General features: G+C 46.1%; 1 protein-coding gene across 1 annotated transcript; it reads left to right on the top strand.

Moving 5' to 3' along the window:
- The first annotated feature begins 4552 nt into the window (after positions 1–4552).
- MMP25 (matrix metallopeptidase 25) lies at positions 4553–23540 on the top strand. Its single transcript, XM_043976615.1, has 11 exons — positions 4553–4650; positions 5469–5647; positions 6626–6758; positions 12348–12480; positions 15705–15997; positions 17685–17861; positions 19749–19833; positions 20003–20085; positions 20418–20570; positions 20937–21197; positions 22070–23540. Exons 2-11 carry the CDS (start codon positions 5537–5539, stop codon positions 22339–22341), a joined length of 1701 nt encoding a protein of 566 aa, XP_043832550.1. The 5' UTR covers positions 4553–4650; positions 5469–5536; the 3' UTR covers positions 22342–23540.
- The last annotated feature ends 1190 nt before the right edge of the window (positions 23541–24730 follow it).

Raw genomic sequence — 24730 nt, 5'->3', positions numbered from 1 at the left:
TTTGAACTCAGATCCTCTTGAATCCAGGGCCGGTGCTTTATCTACTGTGCCACCTAGCTGCCCCAATCTCTTCAAATAATTTCAATCTCTAACCCTCTAACCCTAAATGCAGACTTAAATGTTTACTGCATGTCTTTACCTGGAGTTCACATCAGCACCTGAAACTTACTATCTCCCAAACTGGACTCATCATCTTAACTCCTGCCCCCAAAGCCGTCCTTTGCCCAGACTCTCGATTTCTATATGAGAACATCACCATCCTCCTAGTCATCCAAGTTTGAAACCTCGGGATCATCTTATACTCTTTGTTCTTCACTTCAACTCTTTTTTCCTGCCCCCCCCCACCTCAATCTCAGATCCAGTCAATGTAGTTACAGTTGAAAGAGCACAGACTCTGATGTCAGAGAACCTGAGTTCAAATCCTACCTCAGTGATCTTGGCCATGCCACAACTTACCTGGCCTCAGTTTCCTTGTCTATAAAACAAGGTGGGGGGCAGCTAGGTGGAGCACTGGCCCTGGAGTCAGGAGGACCTGAATTCAAATCCGGCCTTAGGCACTTGACACTTACTAGCTGTGTGACCCTGGGCAAGTCACTTGATCCCAACTGCCTCACCAAAAAAAACCCCACCAAAACTCAAAAAAACCAAGGTGGTTGTACTGGGTGTTTCTGGGGGTCCCTTCCAGTTCATCTGTGATCCTACTACCAAAATGCTTACTCCATCATCTTAGGTCGACTCCCCATTACCTATTTACTGGACTACAGTGATAGCCTCCCAACTGGTCTCTCTGCCTCCAGTCTTTTCCCTCTCCAATCTCTTTTCTAATATACTGGGCCAGTCATCCTCCTTATGCATAAATTAAAGAGACTACTCCCCTGCTCAAAGTACTTCAAGTTACTTCCCTGTTGCCTACCAAATAAATTCCAAACTGTTCTGTCCTGGAATTCAGGGTTATTCATAGTCTAACTTGGATCTCCCTTTTCTGCCTCCTTTTGGACTATTTCTGGGAGCCCAGATCTGCCAAAGCAGACCACTTTTTATCCCCCTATCCTGAGCACCGTCATTCATTTCCTGCTACTCTAAACCTAACCCCACCCCCATTGCCTGTTGGCCACTGCAAATTCTTCCGTCTTTCCTTCCCTAGTTCAAGCCCTGATCTCCTATAAAAAAGTCTTCCTGACACTCATACAGATCTCTTTCTCTTCTAAACTCCTGTGTCCCTTAACGACTTTCCCTCCCTTGCTCCCTCACCCTCTTCATCCCTCCCTCCTTTTTCTTTTCTTCCTCTGTCTTTCTCTTCCTTGCTGACTCTTTCTCTTCTCTTTTCCTTTCCTCTTTTCCGTCTCTCTTTCCTTTTCTCTCCTCCCCATTTCTCTCTTTTTTCTCTCTCTGTCTCTGTCTTGCCTTTTGTACCGTCTTGTTTTGAAAGCACCTTAAAATCTCACCATCAAGAGGAGAAATTTTAAACTCAAACAATTTAAATGTGAGGTTTATTTTGTGCTAGGAAATTAGCCAAACAAAGCAAAAGTGAGCAAACCCCATACTGCCCGAGTTGTGAGGGGGAAAGGTACCCCACAATCACATAATTTCCTTTGTCTGGGAGGCAGCCTTTTTGTGGGTTCTGATCTTAACACAGCCACTGAGTCAATGTGTAACCAACCTTGGGCAAATCACTTCTCCTGAGTCTGCTTCCTACTAGGTCAAATGATGAGTTGGATTAGATGATATCTAAAGGCACCTTTCAGCTCAGATATTTTAAAGGTCCCTTCCAGGTCTAACATTGTAGGATTAATTATCCCTAATTAATTCATGGGAACAGGGCAGGGGTTATTATAGAGGAGTTAATGGAGACTTTGGAGGGGGAGTGATTTGGCCACAGGCACATTGCAGCTGAGCTAGACTGGAACCCAAGTGCCCCATTCCCTTTCCAACACTGCCTAACGATTTGAACTGCCTTAGTTAATGAAGGGTGGTGGTCCTGGAGCTATCAAAGTCCCAATCTGGTGCCACTTATCTCTTTAGGTGTGTCTGTCCTTTGGTTTGGTTTCTCAAGGAGAAGGCTTTTTGATTTGCCCCATAACAGTAAATTTGATTTGGAAAATTAACAGGAAGCTTTGAAAATAGCTTTGCAAAATAGCAAATATGGTCAGTTTGTGAGTCCCTGACCTCTGATCTGTGTATGTAAATCACCTTTGGAAAGCAATTTAAATCCTTTAAAAATTTTTTTTTTAATTTTTAAGTATCTGAGTATTTATTATGGAGCTGAGGTCTAATGAGTAGTGAAGTACAGGCAGCAGGTATAGACCATGCTTAGAATTTTGTCAGTAAAGAAGAGGAGAGAATGGGAAGGATGGTAGCGGTCTCACCCTCCCTGTTCTTCCCTCTTTCACTCCTTTGCACTACTTCCCTGACCAACCCCATCCCCATTAGTGGTCGTGGTTTGGCCCTCTCCCCTCTCCTTCCTCCCTCCCCCCATCTTTCCCAGAAACACTCAGGCTGTCGATATTGATCTGGAATGGACAAGTGGCTGGAGGAGCTTAGGGAATGTGATGCCTGGGTTCCTGGAGGGAATTGGGAGTTGGTGGGCTGGATCCAACACTAGCTGAGACAGAGGGATGGTGCCAAGGACAAATTCTCTCTCTTTCTTCTTTCTCTCTCTCCTCCTTTTCTCTTTCCCCCCTTCCTTTCTCTTCTCGATCCTTTCTCCACCCCACCCCCCTTCTTGTAAAGCAGAACTAAGCCCTGGGATGGGGATTCCCGCTGAGAATGAGTAGGAAAGCTGAGGAAGGGAAACTCAGAGGACTCAAGACATCTGGACCCAAAAGGGGTAGGAAGAGGCTGGAGGAATAGGGAGGAGGGTATATCCGCCAAGGAGACCCAGGGCAAAAAAGAGATTGAGGGTAGAGGGATCCCCTGACAGAAGGGCAGAGCCACGCCCAGAGTCCTAATTGAGGTAGCCAGCTCTCAAAAAAACGGTCTTTTAGGCAGCCGACTTCCTACTGGTTGGGGGATGGGTAACAGCCTAGTGTCTGCTTAATCTGCCAACTCTGGTCTAGAAAACATATTTGCAGTCCGGTCTAGGCAGCTCCTGGACTTGTGTGATCAATCCTAGCTAAGTCACTTCCCCTTTCTGGGCTTCGGTTTCCATCTGTAAAAATGAGGATAAGCTCTGTCCAGCTTACCTGCCTCATAGGACAGTTATGAGACCAAAGCCGCAAGACTCTTATGGTTTACATTCGATAGGTACTAATAGTGAATGAGAACTGGGGTCAGACAGTCATCCAGATGGGCAGATATCAATTCTGTTCAGGTTGAAGGACCGAGTCATTAGTCCTATCTCTACCACCAGTCCTGTATCTGTAAAATGGGTGTGGGGGAGGAGAGGCATGAACCCTTTTGTTGTTTTGGTTTGGGTATTTTTTGCAGGACAGTGAGGGTTAAGTGACTTGCCCAGGGTCACACAGCTAGTAAATGTCAAGTGTCTGAGATTGGATTTGAACTCAGGTCCTCCCGAATCCAGGGCTGGTGCTTTATACACTGCACCACCTAGCTGCCCCTCCCCGCCCCCCATGGTTTTTAAGAGACCAGCTAGTGCTCACAATTCCCTAAGTGGTGATACACGTGTGTCTGTGTCCATGAGGTCCTGTGGTGGATTTTGAAAGGCAGCCAGAATCCAGTAGGACTTGACCTCTTTCTTAAGAAAGCTTACAGCCAGGTTGGGGTCGGGGGAGAGGGGTTGGGATATATACTTGTGTAACTATGCCCTCCTTGTTCCAACACTCATTGGTACCGGCCTCTCTGTACCTTGGGACTGGGGTTGCAAGTAGGAATATGTAGGATGCTCAAATATGAGAGGTAGCCACAAATAACAATTACTCCTTTGCAGGGGAAAAGAGATACTATCAGAGAGAATTCTTCTTAATTTGTTTATTGAGTATGTCTAGGGGAGAAACTGTGGGTGAGGTCTGCCTCAGTAAGGAGGCAACAGAATTCTTCCCTCAGCCCAGCCCTGGGCCTTCCCTGACTCTTGTATACATATGCCTGTCATATCTGTCACCTTGACTTTATTTCTGTGGTCTCTTCATTCAATTTCTTTCTCCCTGTCCTTCCTCTCAGTCCTCCTCCCCCTCTCCACTATGTCTATGTCCTGCTTCTCTCATTGTCTCTGTTTTCAGTTTTAGTTTCTCTAACTCTGTTTCCCTCTTATCCCTGCCTCAATTCCACCCAACAAACCCAAGAGCCATCTTGACATGACTGATTAGGACATGAGGTAGACTATAATGAGGTCCAGGCTAAGTGTTAGAAGGGCTGTGAGATATTTGAGGAGGAAGAGAATACTTTCAGGTGAGCCAGCGGCTGGGGCTGAGGGGTGGGGGTGGGGGGTGGCAGACGTTTCCTGGTCGGGGCAGCTTCTGGGGAAGGTCTTGAAGGAAACGAAGGATTTCAGTAGGTGGATCTGAGTAGGAAGTGCACTTTCTCTCTCTTTGGCTCTTCCACCGCCATTCTTCACGTCTCATTTGAATTATTTGTGCGGAGAGTTCAGACTGATGCTGTCAGACCACAGCCTGAGAAACAGACGGAGACAATGAAGGGGCAGGGGGGCTAAGAGAAGCTCAAGATGCGCCCTGGAGAATGAACGCTCGGAAGGAGGTACTTTTAAGGGAGCAAAAGAGGGAAACCAAAACAGTAAGAGATGAGTGGTTCTCTTCCGCATTTCTGGGGGATGGGGGATGCATGAGGGGCAGTGATGCCACTAGGGAGTGCCTCTCCCCTCTTAGGACCGCCGTGTCCAATCCCTGGGCTATGGTCGCCCCTCCCTCCCCCCTCCAGGAGCCTAGCTTTTTCAGCACCCCCCACCCCCGTCCTTCATCTCTTCCCCCTTCTCTCCAAGCGCTTACCAGTACCCCAAAGTCTCTTTCAGATCCAAGATTCTGTGACCTAGTCCTTCCTATTCCTAGTGCCTTTCCCCCCCTTCACTTTGGTTTCTTTTCCCCAGGTACTCTAGCCCCTAACCCCCCATCCCCCCCATCCCCTCTTCAGCAATGCCTCTCCCTCCAAGGACTCAGGCTACGGTCCATTTATTGTCTCCTTCTTCTTCTGTCTTTCCCCCTCAACCCCCAACCCCCAACCAGGTTCAGCCTGAGCCTCACCTTTGAAGTTCCCAAATCAGCGCTTACCACCAGAAGGGGAAATTGGGCCATTTTCCCCTCACTCCACCCCTGGGCGATGCTGTAACCCGCCTTGCCTTGCCCCGCCCCGCCCCGCCCGCCAGTGCACTGCCAGTCCAGAGACCCCCTAGGTGTCCCAGGCTTTTCGGACCCCTCAGCCTTGATCCCCAGGTGCCCCCAGAGACATCATAAAGCTGGTACCCAAGAGTCAACCTCAGCCGCCTATCCAGAGGGGCAGGGCAGGGCAGGGCTTGACTGGGCGGGTGCTTCCCTCTCTGACAAACCCTCTTCTGCTTCTAGGCTGGCCCCCTCTCCTCCATCACTCCTTCCCTTTCTTTAACTCCGAGAGCCTGGGCCGAACCAAGGTCATGTGGCTGCCAGAGCGCCCTGTCCTCACTCTGCTCCTGCTACTACTGCTGCCCTTCCCAGTCCGAGCCCGAGTCCTGGAGCCCTCGGCCCAGGATGTCAGTCTGAGCGTGGTAAGTGCCCGCTGGGAGACGGCACCAGAGCCGGGGGCTGGAACTGGGGCGAGATAACCTGGGGTCTGGTTCTCTGGGGACTGGGGTGATCGCAAATGGAAGTTGGGGTCCTTAGACGTCAGGGTCGGAGACGGCGGGGTGCTGGTGCTGGTGCTGGTGTGGGACGCACAGAGGAAAGCACTGGCGCTTTTCACAGATCGTAGGGCAAAGAGCCCCGGAGGGTGGCCGAGGTCCTGAAGCGTACAGAAGTGAGCTGGGAGCTAGGAGCTCGGAGCTCGGGGTCTGGAAGGAGCCGGGCTTCGGCACATCTGGGTCAGGGAGGAGGGGAGAGAGAGAAGCTGGGATTCTGGACGCCAGGGTCAGGGATGGGGGTGAGAGGTCTGGGACCCGACATTCAGGAGAATATCAAAAGTGAGCTGAGGTCTAGGACCTCGGGGAGCAGAGAGATAAAAGCTAGGAGCTGGAGGGGAGAGAGGAAAGTAGGGGGCCAGGGACGTCTCGATGTAGAAAAGAGAGGGAAGCTGGAGCCCTGGACACCGGGGTCACGGAAGGGAAAGAGCCAAGTTTGAGGAGCCAGGTGGAGAGAGGTGAACTGGGGTTCCTGGAGTCTGGAAGTAGCTGAGGTTGGCACAGTATTCCAGGAGACAAGAGGGGCTAGAGAGGATACGGGGACCACGGTCGGTCAGCTAGACCAGGGCTGGGGCGGGGGGGGGGGGGCTAGAATCAGTGGAGCAGCGTGAGACAAACGGTGGGAAGCTTGGAATGGCACGTCAGGATCCTTGGGGTCAGGGCAAGGCAGATAGAGGGGTTACCCTCAATTCAATCCTTGCTGGTTTTCCACAAGGGGGATCGAAAGACTCCCAACTATTGGCTTGCTACTGCAAGCCTCTAAGACGCTCCGGGTTCTCTAAGCACCGCCTCTTCTGGCCCCACCCTGACCCTCCCTTCCCCGTTAAGCCCTTCTTTTTCGTGGTCCAGGACTGGCTCACTCGCTATGGCTACCTGCCCCCGCCGCACCCTGCTCAGGCCCAGCTGCAGAGTCCAGAACAGCTCCGGGATGCAATCAAAGTCATGCAGAGGTTTGCTGGGTTGAAGGAGACCGGCCTCATGGGTAATGAATGGTCCTTCTCTTCCTCCCAAACACTCTTTGCCCCACTCCTTCCCTAGCCAACTCCCATGGGAAGGAAATAGGGAGTATGCAAGGGAAAAGGGAACAAACATTTATTAAGCTTCTACTATGTACTGGGCACTGGGCTAAGCTCTTTATAAGTAATCTCATTTAATTCTCACAACTCTGAGATAGATGCTATTATTATCTCTATTTTACAGTTGAGGAAACTGAGGCAGACAAGAAGAAGTTAAGTGATTTGACTTTGGTCACATAGGTAGTCCCAGGATATCCCTACCCCAAAGCTAGAGTCCCTACTCAAGTTATATTCAACAGATGCTATTTTCCCATCTCTCTCTCTCTCTCTCTCTCTCTCTCTCTCTCTCTCAAATTTTGAACTTAAATATAAAATGAGAAAAGAAAAGAAAAACGTTGCCGCACACAGGAGAACATAGGAGAGGATCCAATATAAAACAATAAAATACATTTCAAGAAAATCTATATAATAACTATTACCCCTTGTTTTCAAAGCTGCCCAGCTTTTCTTTGCTTTCTTCTTGGTTTTCTTTTCTCTGCTGTGCAATTTTTACTTTGTTATTTTTCCCCTTCTCTCCCCTCCCCTTCCCAAAGGCTGCAAACAAGCATGGGTAAATACACACACACATGCATATACATATACATAGATATCTGCACACATACACATACATGTATGACTGTACTGTGCATATTTCCACTCATCATCTGTTTCTCTGAAGGTGGATAGCATCTTTTTTTACAAGTCCAAGTCTTTCCCTGCCTTTACAAGTCAATCAACTCATCATCTCTTACACCACAGCAATATTCCAACCCAATCACATCCTAGCTAAGAGATTGTCCATGAAAGGTTTTTTTGTTTTGTTTTGTTTTGTTCTGTTTGTTTGTTTGTTTACCAATTTTTGGCACTCCTTCTGTTCTTGGCTACATAGGTTTTATTTTATACAAGAAAATTTTAATTTGGGGCACCTAGGTGGCGCAGTGGATAAAGCACTGGCCCTGGATTCAGGAAGACCTGAGTTCAAATCCGGCCTCAGACACTTGACACTTACTAGCTGTGTGACCCTGGGCAAGTCACTTAACACTCCTTTCTCAAAAAAAAAAGAAAAAAGAAAACTTTAATTGAAAATAATCAAAATTATCCATTTTACACTTTACCAATGCTTTTACCTTGTAACATCTTTTAAGGTCTGATACTGCTGAAACTATTTCCTTTACATCTTTTTTCCTGCTCTTTTTGAAGTTTCTGACCAAGTGAACTTTGTTATTATTTAGTCTAAGTAAAATAATTTTTAGTAATTTAATTGGGATAATATTGAATCTGTAGATTAATTAGTTTAAATTGTCATTTTAAAATATATTGGCTTTACCTAACCATGGGAAAAAAATATTACTTCAAATATTTGGATCTGAGTTTATTTGTATAAAAAGTATTTTATGTTTATCTGCAAATAGTTCCTGTGTCTGTTTTGGCAGGTATTTTATACTGTCTAGTTATTTTAAATGGCCTAAAGCAATATTGAATACTATTGCTTACATGTAATGTAGTTTCTCTATTTTTCTCTTTTGATTAAATTTATTTTAACTTTAACTTTATTTGAGATCATGATTACTACTCCTACTTTTTTACATAATAAATCCTATACCGGCTCTTTATTTTATATATGTGTATATTTCTCATTTTTATAATGTTTCCTGAAAGCACTGTATTGTTGAATTCAAATTTTTATTTTGCTATCTTGCCCTTCTATTTTTGTTTTATTTTTTCCCTTCTATTTTTCACCCTGCTGCCTACCTGTGTAAGAGTCCCTTCCTTATCCCCTTCTTCTTCCCTGTCTCCTTTTTTTTTTTTTTTTCTAAAGTGAGGCAATTGGGGTTAAGTGACTTGCCCAGGGTCAGACAGCTAGTAAGTGTTAAGTGTCTGAGGCCAGATTTGAACTCAGGTACTCCTGACTCCAGGGCCAGTGCTCTATCCACTGAGCCACCTAGCCGCCCCCCTGTCTCCTTTTAACCAATTCATGATAAGAGTAGGTTTCATCACTACCTGCCCTCCCTCCACTAGCTTCTTCTGTATAAATTTTCCCTTTTGTGCCTCATTTGTATGAGGTAATAACTTCTTTTTATTTCTCCCTACAGTTTTATTTATTTATTTTTAAAAATCACTCCATCACACCTAGATCAGCCAAAGTGTTTTTATCGGGGGCAGCTAGATGGCACAGTGGATAAAGCACTGGCCCTGGATTCAGGAGGACCTGAGTTCAAATCTGGACTCAGACACTTGACACTTACTAGCTGTGTGACCCTGGCCAAGTCACTTAACCCCCATTGCCCCAGAAAAGAAAAAAAAATGTTTATAGCAAAGTGTTTCTATCAAACTACCCAAATAATAATGACAGTCACAAAGGTACTGCTAATATTTTCACAAAAATGAAGTATCACTTTGTCCTTATTGAGTCCATTATAAGTGGTCTTTAATGTTTATCTTCTATTTCTCCTGGACATTATATGTTGAATTTTCCTTTAAGTTCTGGGGTTTTTGTCACGAAAACCTGAAAGTCTTTCAATTCGTTGAATGTCCATTTTTTCCCCATTCAGGATTATGTTTAACTTTGCTGGGTAAGTTACTCTTGGTCATAACCTCAGCTCTCTTGCACTTTGGAATTTAGTATTCTAAGACCTACAGTTATTCAGTGTAGTAACAGCTAGGTCTTGTAGCTCCATGATATTTAAATTGTTTTATTTTTTTTCTTGTTGCTTCCAATATTTTCTCCTTAACCTGGGAGCTTTGAAACTTGGCTATGATATTCCTAGAGTTTTTTCTCCTGGGATCTCTTTTAGTGGTGATCAGTGGAATTTTTTTTTTCCATTTTGGCTTTGCCTTCTAGTTTTATAACTTCAGGGCAATTTTCCTTGGTAATTTCTTGTAATATTGTATCAAGATTCTTTTTTTGGGGGGGGCAGCTAGGTGGTGCAGTGGATAGAGCACTGGCCCTGGATTCAGGAGGACCTGAGTTCAAATCCGGCCTCAGACACTTTACACTTACTAGCTGTGTGACCCTAGGCAAGTCACTTAACCCCAATTGCCTCACCAAAAAAAAAAAAAAAAAGATTCTTTTTTTTTTTTATTATAACTCTCAGGTCATCCAGTTATTCCTATATTCCTTCTTCTTGATCTGTTCTCCAGATAAATTATTTTTCTGATGAGATGTTTCACTTTATCTTCTGTTTTTTCATTCTTTTGGTTTTATTTTATGATTTCTTGTTGTCTTAGAAGTCATTATCTTCCCCTTGCTGAATTCTAGTTTTCAAGGAATTATTTTCTTCCTTAAGTTTTTGGTTCTCTTTCAAGTTGGTTGACTTTTTCCCACAATTTTCTTGATTTTCTTGGATTGTTCTTATTTTTTTTTCTAATTTTTCCTCTATCGCTCTATTTGGTTTTTAAAGTCCTTTTTAAGTTCTTCTAAGAACTCTTTCTATTTCTGGGACCATTTGATGTTCCTCACTGAAAAAAGAGTTGCTTTTTTTTTTAGCTCCATTATCTTCCTTTGAATATGAACCCAGATTTTCTCTATTCCCATAGTAACTATCTATGGTTGGGTTCTTTCTCCTCTGCTTGCTCCTTTTCCATTTGGCCAATTTGGCTTTTCAAGCTGTTGACTTTTTTCTCATGACCCTCCTGCTTCACTCTCATTTCTCTTTCCATTTTTTCCTCTACCTCTCTTACTTTATCTTCAAAGTTGTTTTTGAGCACCTCTATGGCCTGAGACCAATTCATATTTTTCTTGGAAGCTTTGAATGTAGGAGCCCTGATGTTGCTATCCTCTTCTGAGAGTGCACTTTGATTTTCCTTGTCACTAAAGAAACTTTCTAAGGTCCTCACTTTTCTCTGTCTGCTCATCTTGCTTGTCTTTTACTTGACTTTTACTCCTTAAAGTGGGACACTGTTTCCAGGTTGTACTGTCCCAAGCTTCAGGGGGTCCCAGGTGGTATGATTCAAGGAGGGGTTTCTTCACTTGCCTGGCCTGTTCCCTGGTCTGTAGAAAACCCCAGGTCAACTTGCTAATTAACCAGACAGCAAAATTTTGTGTGCTGTGTTTGTTAGGTCCGATGAGCCTGCACCCCTCCCCCACCTGGGTCACTGCTACTCAAGCCTACTTCCTGGTTCCCAGCAGAGGTGAAAAACCCAAGTTTTGCCTCAGTGCCAGCAGAGACCCTTATAATCTCCCCCTTGCCAACCACTCAGCCCTCTCACTAGACCGTGAGCTTAGTTCCAGACAACACTGGTGCTATGGCTGATTCAGAGGCTCGGGGGGGGGGGGGGGGGGGGGGGGGGGGAGGGGTCTCTTTCCCTTGCTCGGCCTGCCTGGGACTGGATCTGTATCAGTGTGACTGTAGGGTTGGGTTCCACTCCTGCCCCTGCACAGCAGCCCCCTCCTGTCAACCTTCTAAGCCGTCTTTGGCTGGAAAATGATCTCAGCCCATTCTTTTGTGGGTTCTGCTGCTCCAGGAATTGTCCTATGGCATTATTTGGAAGTTTTTTGGAGTGACCATGTCCTGAGTTCAGAGAGCTTACTGCCTTTCCTCCACTGTCTTGGCTCCATGGAGATGAAAGTTACTAAGGCAGAGACTGCCTCTCAACCCAGCTGCCTCCAAGGCTTGTTGTTTGTTGATTCTACAGTCAGCCTGGAGGTGTTTCCCTTTCACATTTTGTCTTAGGAGGACATCTGATTTACCCCAAGTTTATTTCTGTTGCTCTGAAGCTATTTTGTCTTTTTTTTTTTTTTGAGGAAATTTGGAGAACCGAAAGTTTTCTGACCTATTCCTATCTCAAAATTTCAAACCATCTCTTACCTCTCTCTAGGTTCAGCCCCCCCTTCTTTATTCACATCTTCCTTATAGCCTCCAGTCATCTTCAGATCTGGTGCCTGGCTATAAAGGAAGATGGAAGGAGCAGCAAGCTCCAAGTCCCTTAGTTCTTTCTGGGCCCCAAATGTCAAGGCTGCTGCCAAGTTCCAAGGCCTTCAGGAATTCAGGGGGCAGGAATAAGACTAAAAAATCCAAAATAGAGGTAACTCTTGCTAGGTGACTGGTGTTATTGCTGATCTAGAGGTCCACAGAAGGGAGTGGAAGGGTAGCCTTCAGAACAGACTTGAAGATTGGGGGGTGGATAACACTATCTTGCCAGTCTTGCTCCAATACCACCTGTCACTGTCTCCTACTGTCTGCCCTTTTGTTCCCAGAGAGTTACCAGTACTGATATGAGAGCTCCTGATTCCATGGGCTGCTTTCTTTCTTTATACTCTAGTGTTTTGTTTGTTTGTTTGTTTTTATTTTGGTGAGGCAATTGGGGTTAAGTGACTTGCCCAAGGTCATATAGCTAGTAAGTGTCAAGTGTCTGAGGCCAGATTTGAACTCAGGTCCTCCTGAATCCAAGGCCAGTGCTCTATCCACTGTGCCACCTAGCTGCCCCCTCTTTATATTCTCTTGTTACCAACCCCTAGGTGTAGGGCTAGGCACCTGTCTATCCCTCTGACCTTTCATGTCCCATCTCCTTTCCAGATAAGGCCACCTTGGCCACCATGAAGAAGCCAAGATGTTCTCTTCCTGATGTTCTGGGAGTGGCTGGGTTAGTGAGAAGGAGGCGGTATGCCCTCACAGGCAGCTTCTGGAAGAAGAAGCAGCTGTTCTGGAGGTAGGTTTTAGACTCTATTTATTGATTTCTTACCAGCTAACTAGTCTGTTGTACCTGTCATATGCCCCCTGAAGGACTCTATAGTGCCTGTGAGTTGGCATTTGATTCACCTGTCTTCCTCCCCAAAGCCTTACTGTTAGATTCAATAAGTTCAATGCCTGGCTCAAAACCTTTCTCTCCTTCCCAACTCTTGTTCTCAGACTAGGGCACTTCAGCATACATATTAATATTCCCATAAATTCTCTATCCATTCCTCAACATTCATTTCCCACGAACTCTTCCTCCACCCTACCTCACATACAAAGATAGTTATACCCTTGATCATGCCATCAGCCCCAAATGTGTCACTTCCATGTTCATGAATGCTGAAATTCCTTTATCTGATCACAATCTTTTATTCCTGTACCTTCCAAAACCAAACCCTGTTTGTTAATATCCTGACCCTCAATCCCTTAATCCCTCAGTCCTCTTACAGGTCATTCCCTCACTAGCTACACTCTTAACCCTTTCTCCATTTTTACCCTTGGTAACCTAGTTCAACACCACACCATTCTCTCTTCTTCAGTCCCTTGCCTTCATCATGATCTTGCCCTGTCAGACTTTAGCCTTGTGTTACTTCCATCATATACTGCCTTTGTTCCTAAGCACATGGTGCTGAAATAAGGTCAAGAAAATCACAAAATCCAAAAAAAAAAGAAAAAAAGAAAAAAAAATCACAAAATCTTGCTGAATGCTCTCCCAGTTTGTGTTAGATAAACTCAACTGGGTCCTCACTTTTGCAAGGCAATCCTTTTATGCCTACCTAATTAACTCATTATCCTATTCACCACATTTTTTCTAGACTTTTTCATTCCTCTTCAAAATTCCCATGGCTCGGGGCAGCTAGATGGCGCAGTGGTAAAGCACCGGCCCTGGATTCAGGAGTACCTGAGTTCAAATCCGGCCTCAGACACTTGACACTTACTAGCTGTGTGACCCTGGGCAAGTCACTTAACCCTCATTGCCCTGCAAAAAAAAAAAAAAAAATTCCCATGGCTCCTTATCCCACTCCCTATTTGGGTGAGAACTTCTTGTTGTTTGTCCTTCATTCTTAAAGGGGACCAATGACAATGGGAAGGTGATGTCTCCACTTGCAAGTGAATTGGATTTAAGTGAAGCAGGGTTGTGAAGAGTCACCAGCCTCACTCTCTCCTCCTGAGCCATTTGGGTCCATTGGCACAATATAGAACAGGACGACTGGAGATGGCTCCTACTGAGAACTTATTTGCCAGAGAGATCCCTTTTTCCCTTTTCTCCTCATCTCACAGCACCTAGATGCCTTCTACCACTATCTCCTCCTTCACCCCGTCTCATATGAAGAGTTGGCCCTTCTGCTTGCCAAATCTAACCCCCCAATATGCACAAGTGATCTCATTTCATCCTATCTTCTCCAAGAGATTGCCTTATCTGTCATCCTCACTTTCTTATTTCAATTCCCCCTTGTCTACTGAATGCTTCATACTTATGTTTCTATCATCTTCAAAAAACCCTTCCTTTGATCTATCCATCCCTGCTAACTATTGTTCTATATCTCTCCTGCCTTTTGTGGCTTAACTCCTTGTGAAGGTTGTCTACAATCAATACCTCTCCACTTCTCTTTTTCACTCTCTTTTTAAGTCTCTGGTCTGGCTCCAACCTCATCATTCAACAGAAACTCCTCTTTCCAAAGTTGCTAATGATCTTTTAATTGACAAGTCTAATGGCCTTTTCTCAATCCTCATCCTTCTTGACCTCTTGAAGTCTTTGACACTGTTGATTACCCTCTTCTCTTTGATGCTCCCTTCTCTCTAAGTTTTCAGGACACTCCACTTTCCTGTTTCTCCTTGTAATTATCTGACCACTCTTCCTTCCTTTGCTAGGATATCATCCATGTCATGCCTGCTAACTGTGGGTGTCCCAGAGGACTCTGTCCTGGGACCTCTTCTCTTTTTCCTCTCTATTGTTTCACTTGGTGATCTCATCAGGTCCCCTGGATTCAAGCATCATCTCTATGCTGATGATTCTCAGATCTACTTACTTAGCCCTAACCTGTTTGTTAACCTCCAAGTGCCTATTAGACATATTGAACTGGAAATCCTGCAGGCATCTTGTGTGTGTGTGTGTGTGTGTGTGTGTGTGTCAATTGGGGTTAAGTGACTTGCCCAGGGTCACACAGCTAGTAAGTGTCAAGTGTCTGAGGCTGGATTTGAACTCAGGTCCTCCTGACTCCAGGGCCGGTGCTCTATCCACTGCACCACCTAGCTGCCCCCTGCAGACATCTTAAATTCAACATTTCCAAAGCTGCTGAACCCCAGGCACTCCCCACTTCCAAACTTCCCTATTACTGTTAAGGGTATTAGTATTTCCCTACTCCAGTCCCTCATCCATTCTGCTGTCAAAGTGATCAAGCCCAGGCTTGGCCATGTCACTCCCCTCTTGGATATGCTCCAGGGGCTCCCTGTCTCCTCTCTGGTTGGTATTCAAAGACCTTCATAACCTGGCTTCTCCTACCCTATTTTCTTATACCTTCCATCTAGCCACATACTCTTCAATTCAACGTCCTTGCTCCTCAAACAAGGCCTTCTATCTCCCACCTCTGAGCATTTTCACTGGCCATCCACTGTGCAGGGAATGTTTTCCCTGTGCATCTCTGCCTCTTGGATTCTCTGGCTTCCTTCCAGTCCCAAGTAAAGTCCCACCTTCTACAGGAAACTTCCCCCAAATGCTCTTAATTCTAGTGTCTTACTTCTGTGGATTATTTCTATATATCCTGTATATAGCTTGGATGTATATAATTATTTTAATATTAGACTGTGAGATCCTCAAGGTTAAGGACTTTTTTTGTATCTCCTGTACAGTGCCTGGAACATAGTTGGTGCTTAATAAATGTTTATTGAGTGGTTGACTGACTGGGCTGTGTCATCACTCCTTCAAGTCACCTGCAAGTTGCTGTTTGTTTGTGTTTTTTTGCAGGACAATAAGGGTTAAGTGACTTGCCCAGGGTCACACAGCTAGTAAGTGTCAAGTGTCTGAGGCTGGATTCGAACTCAGGTCCTCCTGAATCCAGGGCTGGTGCTTTATCCACTGTACCACCTAGCTGCCCAGACTTTTTTGTTTATTTTTTGTTTTGTTGTTTCACATTGCTGTTTTAATTGGCTGCCATATACTCCTCCCCCTAACACTGGACTCTCTTCTCTGGACACCAGGGTTCGCTCCTTCCCACAAGGCTCTGCCCTCAGCCAGGACACCGTTCGGAGCCTGATGCACTATGCCCTGACTGCATGGGGAACTGAGGTGGGGATGACATTCCAGGAAGCTGACTCCAGGGTAGGAATGGAGCCGGAGCTCCTCATCGACTTCGCTCGGGCCTATCACAAGGACAGCTACCCCTTTGATGGACCTGGGGGCACGTTGGCCCATGCCTTCTTCCCTGGGGACCACCCTATCTCTGGGGATGCCCACTTCGATGATGAGGAAGTCTGGACCTTTGGGGCAAGCGGTATGGATTCCCTAGACTCCCCCTCTTTATTCGTCAGACAACCCCAATTCCACAGAGACCAATCCCCTCCATAGAGACACTTCCCTTCCCTGAGGACCTTATTCTCTATTACATTCAACAAGGGTTTACTGAGTTCCTGCTCCTTATACAATTTTTCATGGGTCACTGTGAGGGAAGCTGAGAGGGAAAGAGAGGAGACTAATTTTATAAGAAGCAGAAGACAAGGCCTCTTGTCTTGGGAGAACTTCAGTCAGGTTGGGGAGATATAGCATGCACAAGGAACAATGAGAGAACAGCAAAAGACTGTGTTTGTGACTGTGGGCTAAATTCTAAGGATTGTTTCTCTGATGTGCCGCCCTAAGCTGGGTTGATCAGGAAGACTTTCCAGAAGAGTTGGGATCTGAGTTGAATCTTCAAGGATAAGGAGGATATGGAGAAGATGAGAGGAAGGAGGAGGGTGTTCTAGGCAGGGAAAAGATGAGGGAGCCAAGTTGGCTAGAGGAAATAAAGCCTATCACTGTAGCAGTTGGGTGGGGCAGAGAGTGGGGAGGGCCTTGAATGCAAGGTTGAGGAGTTTTTAGATTTGAGATCACAGGAAATAGGGAGCCATTGTAAGTTTTGGAAGAGGGAAGCTAATCAATATTTAAAGAAGATTCATGGGGGCAGCTAGGTGGCGCAGTGGATAGAGCACTGGCCCTGGAGTCAGGAGTACCTGAGTTCAAATCCGGCCTCAGACACTTAATACTTACTAGCTGTGTGACCCTGGGCAAGTCACTTAATCCCAATTGCCTCACTAAAAAACATAAAAAATAAAAAAATAAAGAAGATTCATCTTGGCCAGGGCTACTCTTTTCTGTAAATTGTTCTTTTTCTTTGTGGGGCTTCTCCTTTCTAGAGCCAGCCACACACTCACGAGTCCTCCTTTCTCTAAAGGACTGTAGGACCATTGTGAGGTAGGGAGAGGCATGGACCAATAAATCGATCATCAAACATTTATTAGGTGTCTACTACTACCGGGTACTGTCTTAGGGCCTATGGGCATATAAATACAAAAGAAGTTGTTATCACTAGTCTCAAGTAGATTACATTTTATGAGACTATATATATATATATGTATGTGTGTGTGTATATTGCCTTCTCGATCTCTTTCCCTACCAAACTATCCTGTGATATATATTACACATATAGGCATGTGTACATATATATTACATGTTTGTGTACATATACACATCCATCCATCCGTCCATACTTTGGTGGGGAAAGAGATCAAGAAAAGCTTTGTGTAGAAGATGGTGCCTAAGCTGAGTCCTGAAGGGAGGGATTTCATATGACAGAAGTGCAGGGGAACCACATTATAGGCACGGGGGATGGACAGCCAGTTCTGGGCACAGATACTGAAGGTGGAATACTATATTATGAGTAAGGAACTTGGATAAACTGAGAAGGGGAGTAATGTACAACAAAATTGGAAAAGTGGGTTGGTGACAAGTTGGGAAAGCCTATAAAAGCCAAAGAGAAGAGTTTGTATTTTATCCTAGAGACCATAGGGAATCACTGAAGTTTATAGAGTAGGCGAGTGACATGGTCAGATCTGCACTGTAGGAAAATCACTTTGGCAGCTGTGTAGAGGATAGATAGGACGAAGGTCCCTTCTCTCACTGCTTGATTCCTACCTCCTAACCCACAGATGGCGGTGGGACAGACCTGTTTGCTGTGGCTGTCCATGAGTTTGGCCATGCTTTGGGCCTGGCCCACTCTTCAGCCCCTGACTCTATCATGCGGCCTTTCTACCAGGGCCCAGCTGGGGACCCCTCAAAGTACCGGCTTCCGTCTGATGACCGAGAAGGGATCCAGCAGCTTTATGGTGAGCCCTGGCACCCTCTACTTTTCCTTTTTCCAAAGCTGGACTAAGGTGTGATGAATCAAAATATGAGAGACATAATTTCTGGGTAATTTAATAATTTTATTAATAGGCCAGTAGGTTATTAATAAAAGGGTGGGCTATTGGCCATCTATCTCAGACCAAAGACCCGTAATGGAGGTGGGGGGGCTCACAGTTTATATAACCTTCTAATTGTAGGAAGTCCATCACCTAGCAATCAAATCTAATTGGTTGACATGATTTGGAGTTTTATATTAAAATTTTTTAAAGTCTTGGGATATGTGATCTAGGTCACTGTGGAAATTTATTTTGATTTGGGGACCCAACCCTTGGGCTGAGATTAGAAAGTCTTAGGCCCTCAGAGTTTTCTTCTCTGTGTGGGAGAGGCTGGTGCCCCTTCCCCTCTGCTTCAGCTGAACCAAAAAAGCAGGTAGAAAGAGATGCCGGAACGCAGTCAGGTTGTACATTTCATTTCCCTATATTCTTTTTTTTTTTTTTGTGGGGCAGTGGGGGTTAAGTGACTTGCCCAGGGTCACACAGCCAGTAAGTGTCGAGTGTCTGAGGCCGGATTTGAACTCAGGAACTCCTGAATCCAGGACTGGTGCTTTATCCACTGCGCCACCTAGCCGCCCCCCATTTCCCTATATTCTTAATTTTAAATTATATCTCATAAATAAACCCTCTGCTGTTAAAATGGAAGAGGCTTCTTAATCTTTTGCTTATCAATTTTGGGAGTGGAGCAGTGTGGTGAAACTTTATAAACAGCCCATATTAAATTAATAGCAGTCAGATAGCTAGTGAGTCAAGAGGCCACAGATTAGTCCCCAGTCAGATTAGGCCCCCCAAATTAGGCTAGTTAGCCAAAATATTTCTACATCACTCAGCTATTGGTTAAGATGACATCAGAGGGGCAGCTAGGTGGCACAGTGGATAAAGCACTGGCCGTGGATTCAGGAGGACCTGAGTTCAAATCTGACTTCAGACACTTGACACTAGCTATGTGACCCTGGGCAAGTCACTTAACTCTCATTGCCCTGCCCACAAAAAAAAAAAAAAAGATGACATCAGAGAAAAAAATTTAGACTCCCCCACCCAAGCTGACCGGAGCACAATAGTTTCCACCTAAGTGTGGTTCCAGCAGTTTCATCAATAAAGTGCCTCAGCTATCTAGAGAAATGTATCTGTCTCCACCCAAGACTCCTTTGACTCAGATGAATCCTACTGTCAAGGAGAACTTGCCTTTGGAGTGGGAGGGGAATAAGGACTAATAAAGAAGGGGAGAACAATGAATCCCCCAAAATATTGATTATTAATACTTATTTCTCAGAAAGGGCTATGGGAACAAAAATAAATAAATAATTCCTTACATTTCTCTATTCTCTCCACTTTGCATCCCGCACCCCACCCCCCCAACTCACCCCACTGGTTTTTTTGTTTTGTTTTGTGGGGCAAAGAGGGTTAAGTGACTTTCGCAAGGACACACACCTAGTAAGTATCAAGTGTTTGAAGTCAGATTTGAACTCAGGTCCTCCTAAATCCAGGGCTGGTGCTTTATCTACTGCACCACCTACCTGCCCCTGCCCACATTGGTTCTTAACATTTAATCTTCACCACAATCCTAGAAGAGCAGGTATTATTATCCCCAATTTACAGGTGAGAAAACTGAAATTTAGAAATGAAGTGTTTTATCCGATGTCACATAGCGAATAAGCAGCAGAACCAACACTGGGACCCAAGACTTCTAACTCCCGGCCCACTTGACATTTCCATCATTCTCCATCTTGATAATGGGGAAGAGAGCCCTCCCTAGAATTATCTGCCTTTCAGCCTCTCTACTTCACCCCTACCTCTAACTCTACCTCCCTCCAGGAAAGGGTCCAAATAGTCCCCACCCAGAGCCAACTCGGAAACCTCTGGTTCCTCCACCCCAACCCCCTGAGCAGCCTCCAGACAGGTAAGTATCCCCCTCCTCTCCTGATCAATCCCCAATTCCTCTCCAGTTCCCTTCTTCTTCCCCCCTTTACTCTCCCTCTCCCCTATTTCCCTCCATCCCTAATGACCCCTCCAGTTCTCTGCCTCACTCCCATCTCTCTTCACCTTCCCACTCCTTCCCCTCCTCCAAGCCCCTCAGCCCCAGTTCCGGATCGATGTTCTGGTAACTTTGATGCCATCGCCAACATCCGTGGTGAGGTCTTCTTCTTTAAAGGTGAGTGACCTTTGACTCCTATTAGCCTTGCCCTAAAATGTTGACCCCTTTACCATATCCCTTATCTCCTTCCCTAGGATGTCAGGCCTCTATTTCCCTTTGCTTCTGACCCACCCATAGTAATGACCCATGACCCTTTTAACCCCTTATGTCCCGATGTCCAGCCCAATGCCAAGAACCAGTCATATCCTGTGTGCCAAATGGACTATGGCCAAGGTGGGGTAGAGAACTAAGCTACTACTCCAGCACCTCCAGGCTTGGTCCACTCTGTCCTAGGACTTGGGAGTGGTGAGTTTAGGGCTGATATGTCAGTGACCCCTCCTGTACCCCAGGACCCTGGTTCTGGCGCCTTCAGCCCTCAGGCCAGCTGGTGTCTCCTCGACCTGCGAAGCTGCACCGATTCTGGGAGGGGCTGCCCGAACACGTGGTGACTGTAGATGCAGCCTATTCTCGGCCCTCAGATGGACGCATCCTGCTTTTCAGCGGTGAATGGGATGGAGGATGGAGTGAAGAGATGGGGGTGGGGGAAGAGATGAGGAGGACAGTAAGAAGAGAGCCAAGGGGAGACTGGAAGACATGTGGAGAGAAGAGAACTGCAGGGAGGCAGAGAGAATAGAGGGGGGGAAGCTATTGACAGGAAGAGACAGAGATGGAAAGAGAGAGACGCAGAGAACTGGGTGGGGAAAGGGGGGAAGAAGAAGAGACAGTTGGAGAGACAGACTAGGAGAGCTTCAGAGGTGGCCTTAGAGAGGCATGGACAAGAACAAGATTGGGACTTTGCTGATGTCAAGGGAAGGGACAACATTGATGGGGCTTTGTATTTGACTGATTTTGTTCCTCCCAATCCTCAGGACACAAGTTCTGGGTGTTTCAGGACCGGCAGCTGGAGGCTGGTTCCCCAAAATCTCTGACTGAACTGGGGCTTCCCCCTGGGAAGGTTGTGGATGCTGTCTTCTCTTGGCCCCAGAATGGGAAGACATACCTGATTCGAGGCGAACAATATTGGCGTTTTGATGAGACCGTCCACAGCGTTGACCCAGGCTACCCCAAGAGTTTGACTCTGTGGGAGGGAGCACCTTCCGCACCCGATGATGTGACTATTGGCAACAAAGGTGTGTGTGTGTGTGTGTGTGTGTGTGTGTGAGAGAGAGAGAGAGAATGTGTGAGTGTGTGTATGTGTGTGAATGTATGAGTGTGTGTGTGAATGTGTGAGTGTGTGTGAGAGAGAATGTGAGTGTGTGTATGTGTGTGAATGTATGAATGTGACTGTGAATGTGTGTGTGTATGAGAGAGAGAATGTGTGAGTATGTGTATGTGTGTGAATGTATGAGTGTGTGTGTGAATGTGTGAGTGTGTGTGAGAGAGAATGTGAGTGTGTGTATGTGTGTGAATGTATGAATGTGACTGTGTGAATGTGTGTGTGTATGAGAGAGAGAATGTGTGAGTATGTGTATGTGTGTGAATGTATGAGTGTGTGTGTGAATGTGTGAGTGTGTGTGAGAGAGAATGTGAGTGTGTGTATGTGTGTGAATGTATGAATGTGACTGTGTGAATGTGTGTGTGTATGAGAGAGAGAATGTGTGAGTATGTGTATGTGTGTGAATGTATGAGTGTGTGTGTGAATGTGTGTGTGTGAGAGAGAATGTGAGTGTGTGTATGTGTGTGAATGTATGAATGTGACTGTGTGAATGTGTGTGTGTATGAGAGAGAGAATGTGTGAGTATGTGTATGTGTGTGAATGTATGAGTGTGTGTGTGAATGTGTGTGAGAGAGAATGTGTGAGTGTATGTATGTGTGAATGTATGAATGTGAATGTGTGTGTGTGTGTGTGTGCACATGTGTGTGTTGGGGGTAGGATGCTGGGTGACTTGGTAGAGAAAGTGGGACTGAGCATCTAGATGCCCAGGGCTGGGGAGGAGTGGGCTGAGAGCAGAATGGTCTTCTAAGAAGTCCCCTGACATCTCTGCTCTTTCTCATTCAACAGGTCATACCTACTTCTTCAAGGGCACAGAGTACTGGCGATTCGCTCCAGGCAGTGTGGTGGCAGAGCCTGGCTCCCCCCACCCCATGGGGCCTGAGTGGTTGGACTGCCCTCCTTCTGCCCCAGCTCCTCGGGCCCCAAGACCTTCCAAGCTTCCCCCTGACTGTCAGTGTGAGATCAGCCAGGCAGGGAGTTCAGGCCCAAGACTTCCAGGCTGCCTCTTCCTCTTCTCTGTGATTCTCACCCTCTTCCTGGGCACAACCACCTGGCCCTAAGAACTAGGGCCGGTAGCTGCATCCCCCACTTTCCCCTCCTCCTCCCTCTTTCCCTGGGGATAAGTCCTGTGTCTGTCCCTCTCTTTTACGTGCGCCCCCCCCCCCCCACCACACACACAGTGGGAAGGTTCTGCAATTCACTAGGTAAATCACGTCCCCTTTTGGGATCTCACTTTCTCCATTTGAAAAAAAAAAAGAAAAAAGGAAGGAACTGGATTTAATAGCTTCTAAGGCCCCTTCTAGTTCTACATCCAGGATCCCATGAATAAGTGAGCTCTGGTGTTTTCCGACTCTCACTAGTGCCTATGAGCTCAATTCTCCACCTCCCGCCCCTATCTTCTCTTAGCCCTTGCTTGCACATTCTGTGATTCTGGGCAAAGGGAATTGAATTGATCCATAGGGTCCCCACTCTTTTTTTTTTTTTTTTGGTGAGATAATTGGGGTTAAGTGACTTGCCCAGGGTCACACAGCTAGTAAGTATCAAGCGTCTGAGATCGGATTTGAACTCAGGATCTCCTGACTTCAGGGGCGGTGTTCTATCCACTGTGCCACCTTGCTGCCCCCATTCCCGCTCTTTCTCTCCACAGCCTGTAGGGATCTCAGAGGGTCTTAGAGGCTGCCACTCCCAGGAAGAGCAGGCAGACTCCTGGTCTGTCGCTGGGCAGTTCCCCAGGGTTTAGGGATATTGAATAGAGGCTATGCAGGGAAAGCTTGCTCCTCTCCCAGGCTTTAGTCCCTGTACTTCTTGGCTCAGAGAGAGGCCTGGGTTTTGCAGAGCTCCCAGCTACAAGACTGAAAGGCAGGGCTATCAGGCCTCCTCCGTGGAGGAGTGAGGCCTGGCTATGAATCTTTGAAGCCTGAAGGGACGGTTTTCTCCCCACCGCCTGTAGCTCCCTACCCCTCAGCAGTGCTTCCAAATGTTCCAAATCCCAGTAGCTAATCCAGCAAGATACCCTGGCCTCTACCTGGTTTCTTGAGGCCTTTAGGGAACAGTGAAGAGCCAGGGAGACTCCCCTCAAACTGAGCTCCCCCACCTCAGCATTGCTGATTGTCTTCAAGCTTCCTTGGCCTCCTCTCCAGTTCCCCTTCTCTCTCTAAACCAAGGATTCTTAACCTGGGGCCCACAGATTCCCCCCCCCCCCACCTCACGGGCCCCCAATGGGTTCTGAAGATGGATTTTGGGGGTTCTGTGAACTTGGATGGAAAAAATACATCTTTATTTTTTACTAACCTTTGGTTTCCTTTGCAATTCTATGTATTTTATGCATTTAAAAATATGATTCTAAGAAGAGGTCCATAGGTTTTACCAGGCTGCCCAAGGAGTCCATGAAAGTGGTTAAGAATCCCCGGCCTAAGTAGAAATGCAAGACTGAGATTACAAAGATTATCAAATCGGGAGAAAACCCTCCGTTCTGAGACAGAACCCAGACAACTCTGCCCATAACATCCTGTGACCTTGAGGCAATTCTTTACTCTCTCTGGGAACCAGTTTCATCATCTGGAAGGTGAGAGGGTTGGATCTGATGAGGACATTGAAGGCCTTACTGTTCCTACAGCAGTTAGAGGCTCCTCCCTGGGCCCAGGAGCCCATCAATCTTGGGGCCTATCAATCCCTTTGGATGGCTTCAGCCTTCATCCTCTGCACTCTCTGGCTCCCTAGCTCAAAGAGCATCAGCTTGCTCTGACCTATGTGGCTATGGCAGGATGGAGTAAGAAGGTCACTTGGTCTTTGACTCCTCCCTCATCCCACTTGTCTAGTTGTTTGACAAGTGGTATTGATCCTACCTTCCTAAGGTCCCTTGCCTTCATCATCTTCATCATCCACTGTGCTTCCATTCTCTCCCATCTCCAATCCCTTCTCTGAGTAATCTTCCAAATGCACAGCTCTGATCAGAACAAATCAACTTCATTGTTGTCTGGCTCCCCATTGCCTGCAAGATTAAATTTGGGGGCAGCTAGGTGGTGCAATGGATAAAGCACTGGCCCTAGATTCAGGAGGACTTGAGTTCAGATTTGGCCTCAGACACTTGACACTAGCTGTGTGACCCTAGGCAAGTCACTTATCCCTCATTGCCCTGCCCCCCCCCAAAAAAGATTAAATTAAAATTCTTTTTTTGTTTGTTTGTTTTTTTGTTTGTTTGTTTTTTAGTGAGGCAATCGGGGTTAAGTGACTTGCCCAGGGTCACACAGCTAGTAAGTGTTAAGTGTCTGAGGCCGGATTTGAACTCAGGAACTCCTGGCTTCAGGGCCGGTGCTCTATCCACTGCGCCACCTAGCTGCCCCTTTAAATTAAAATTCTTAAGCACATCATTCAAGGGTTTCCACATTCTTCCATTTACCTTTTTCCCCCTCTAATTCAATTCAATTTTATTTTCAGTTCAAAATTCTC

Source organism: Dromiciops gliroides, chromosome 1 (assembly GCF_019393635.1).
Source record: "Dromiciops gliroides isolate mDroGli1 chromosome 1, mDroGli1.pri, whole genome shotgun sequence".
Taxonomy (NCBI): domain Eukaryota; kingdom Metazoa; phylum Chordata; class Mammalia; order Microbiotheria; family Microbiotheriidae; genus Dromiciops; species Dromiciops gliroides.
Note: the sequence above shows the minus strand (reverse complement) of the source record. Positions and strands in the feature narration are given on the sequence as shown.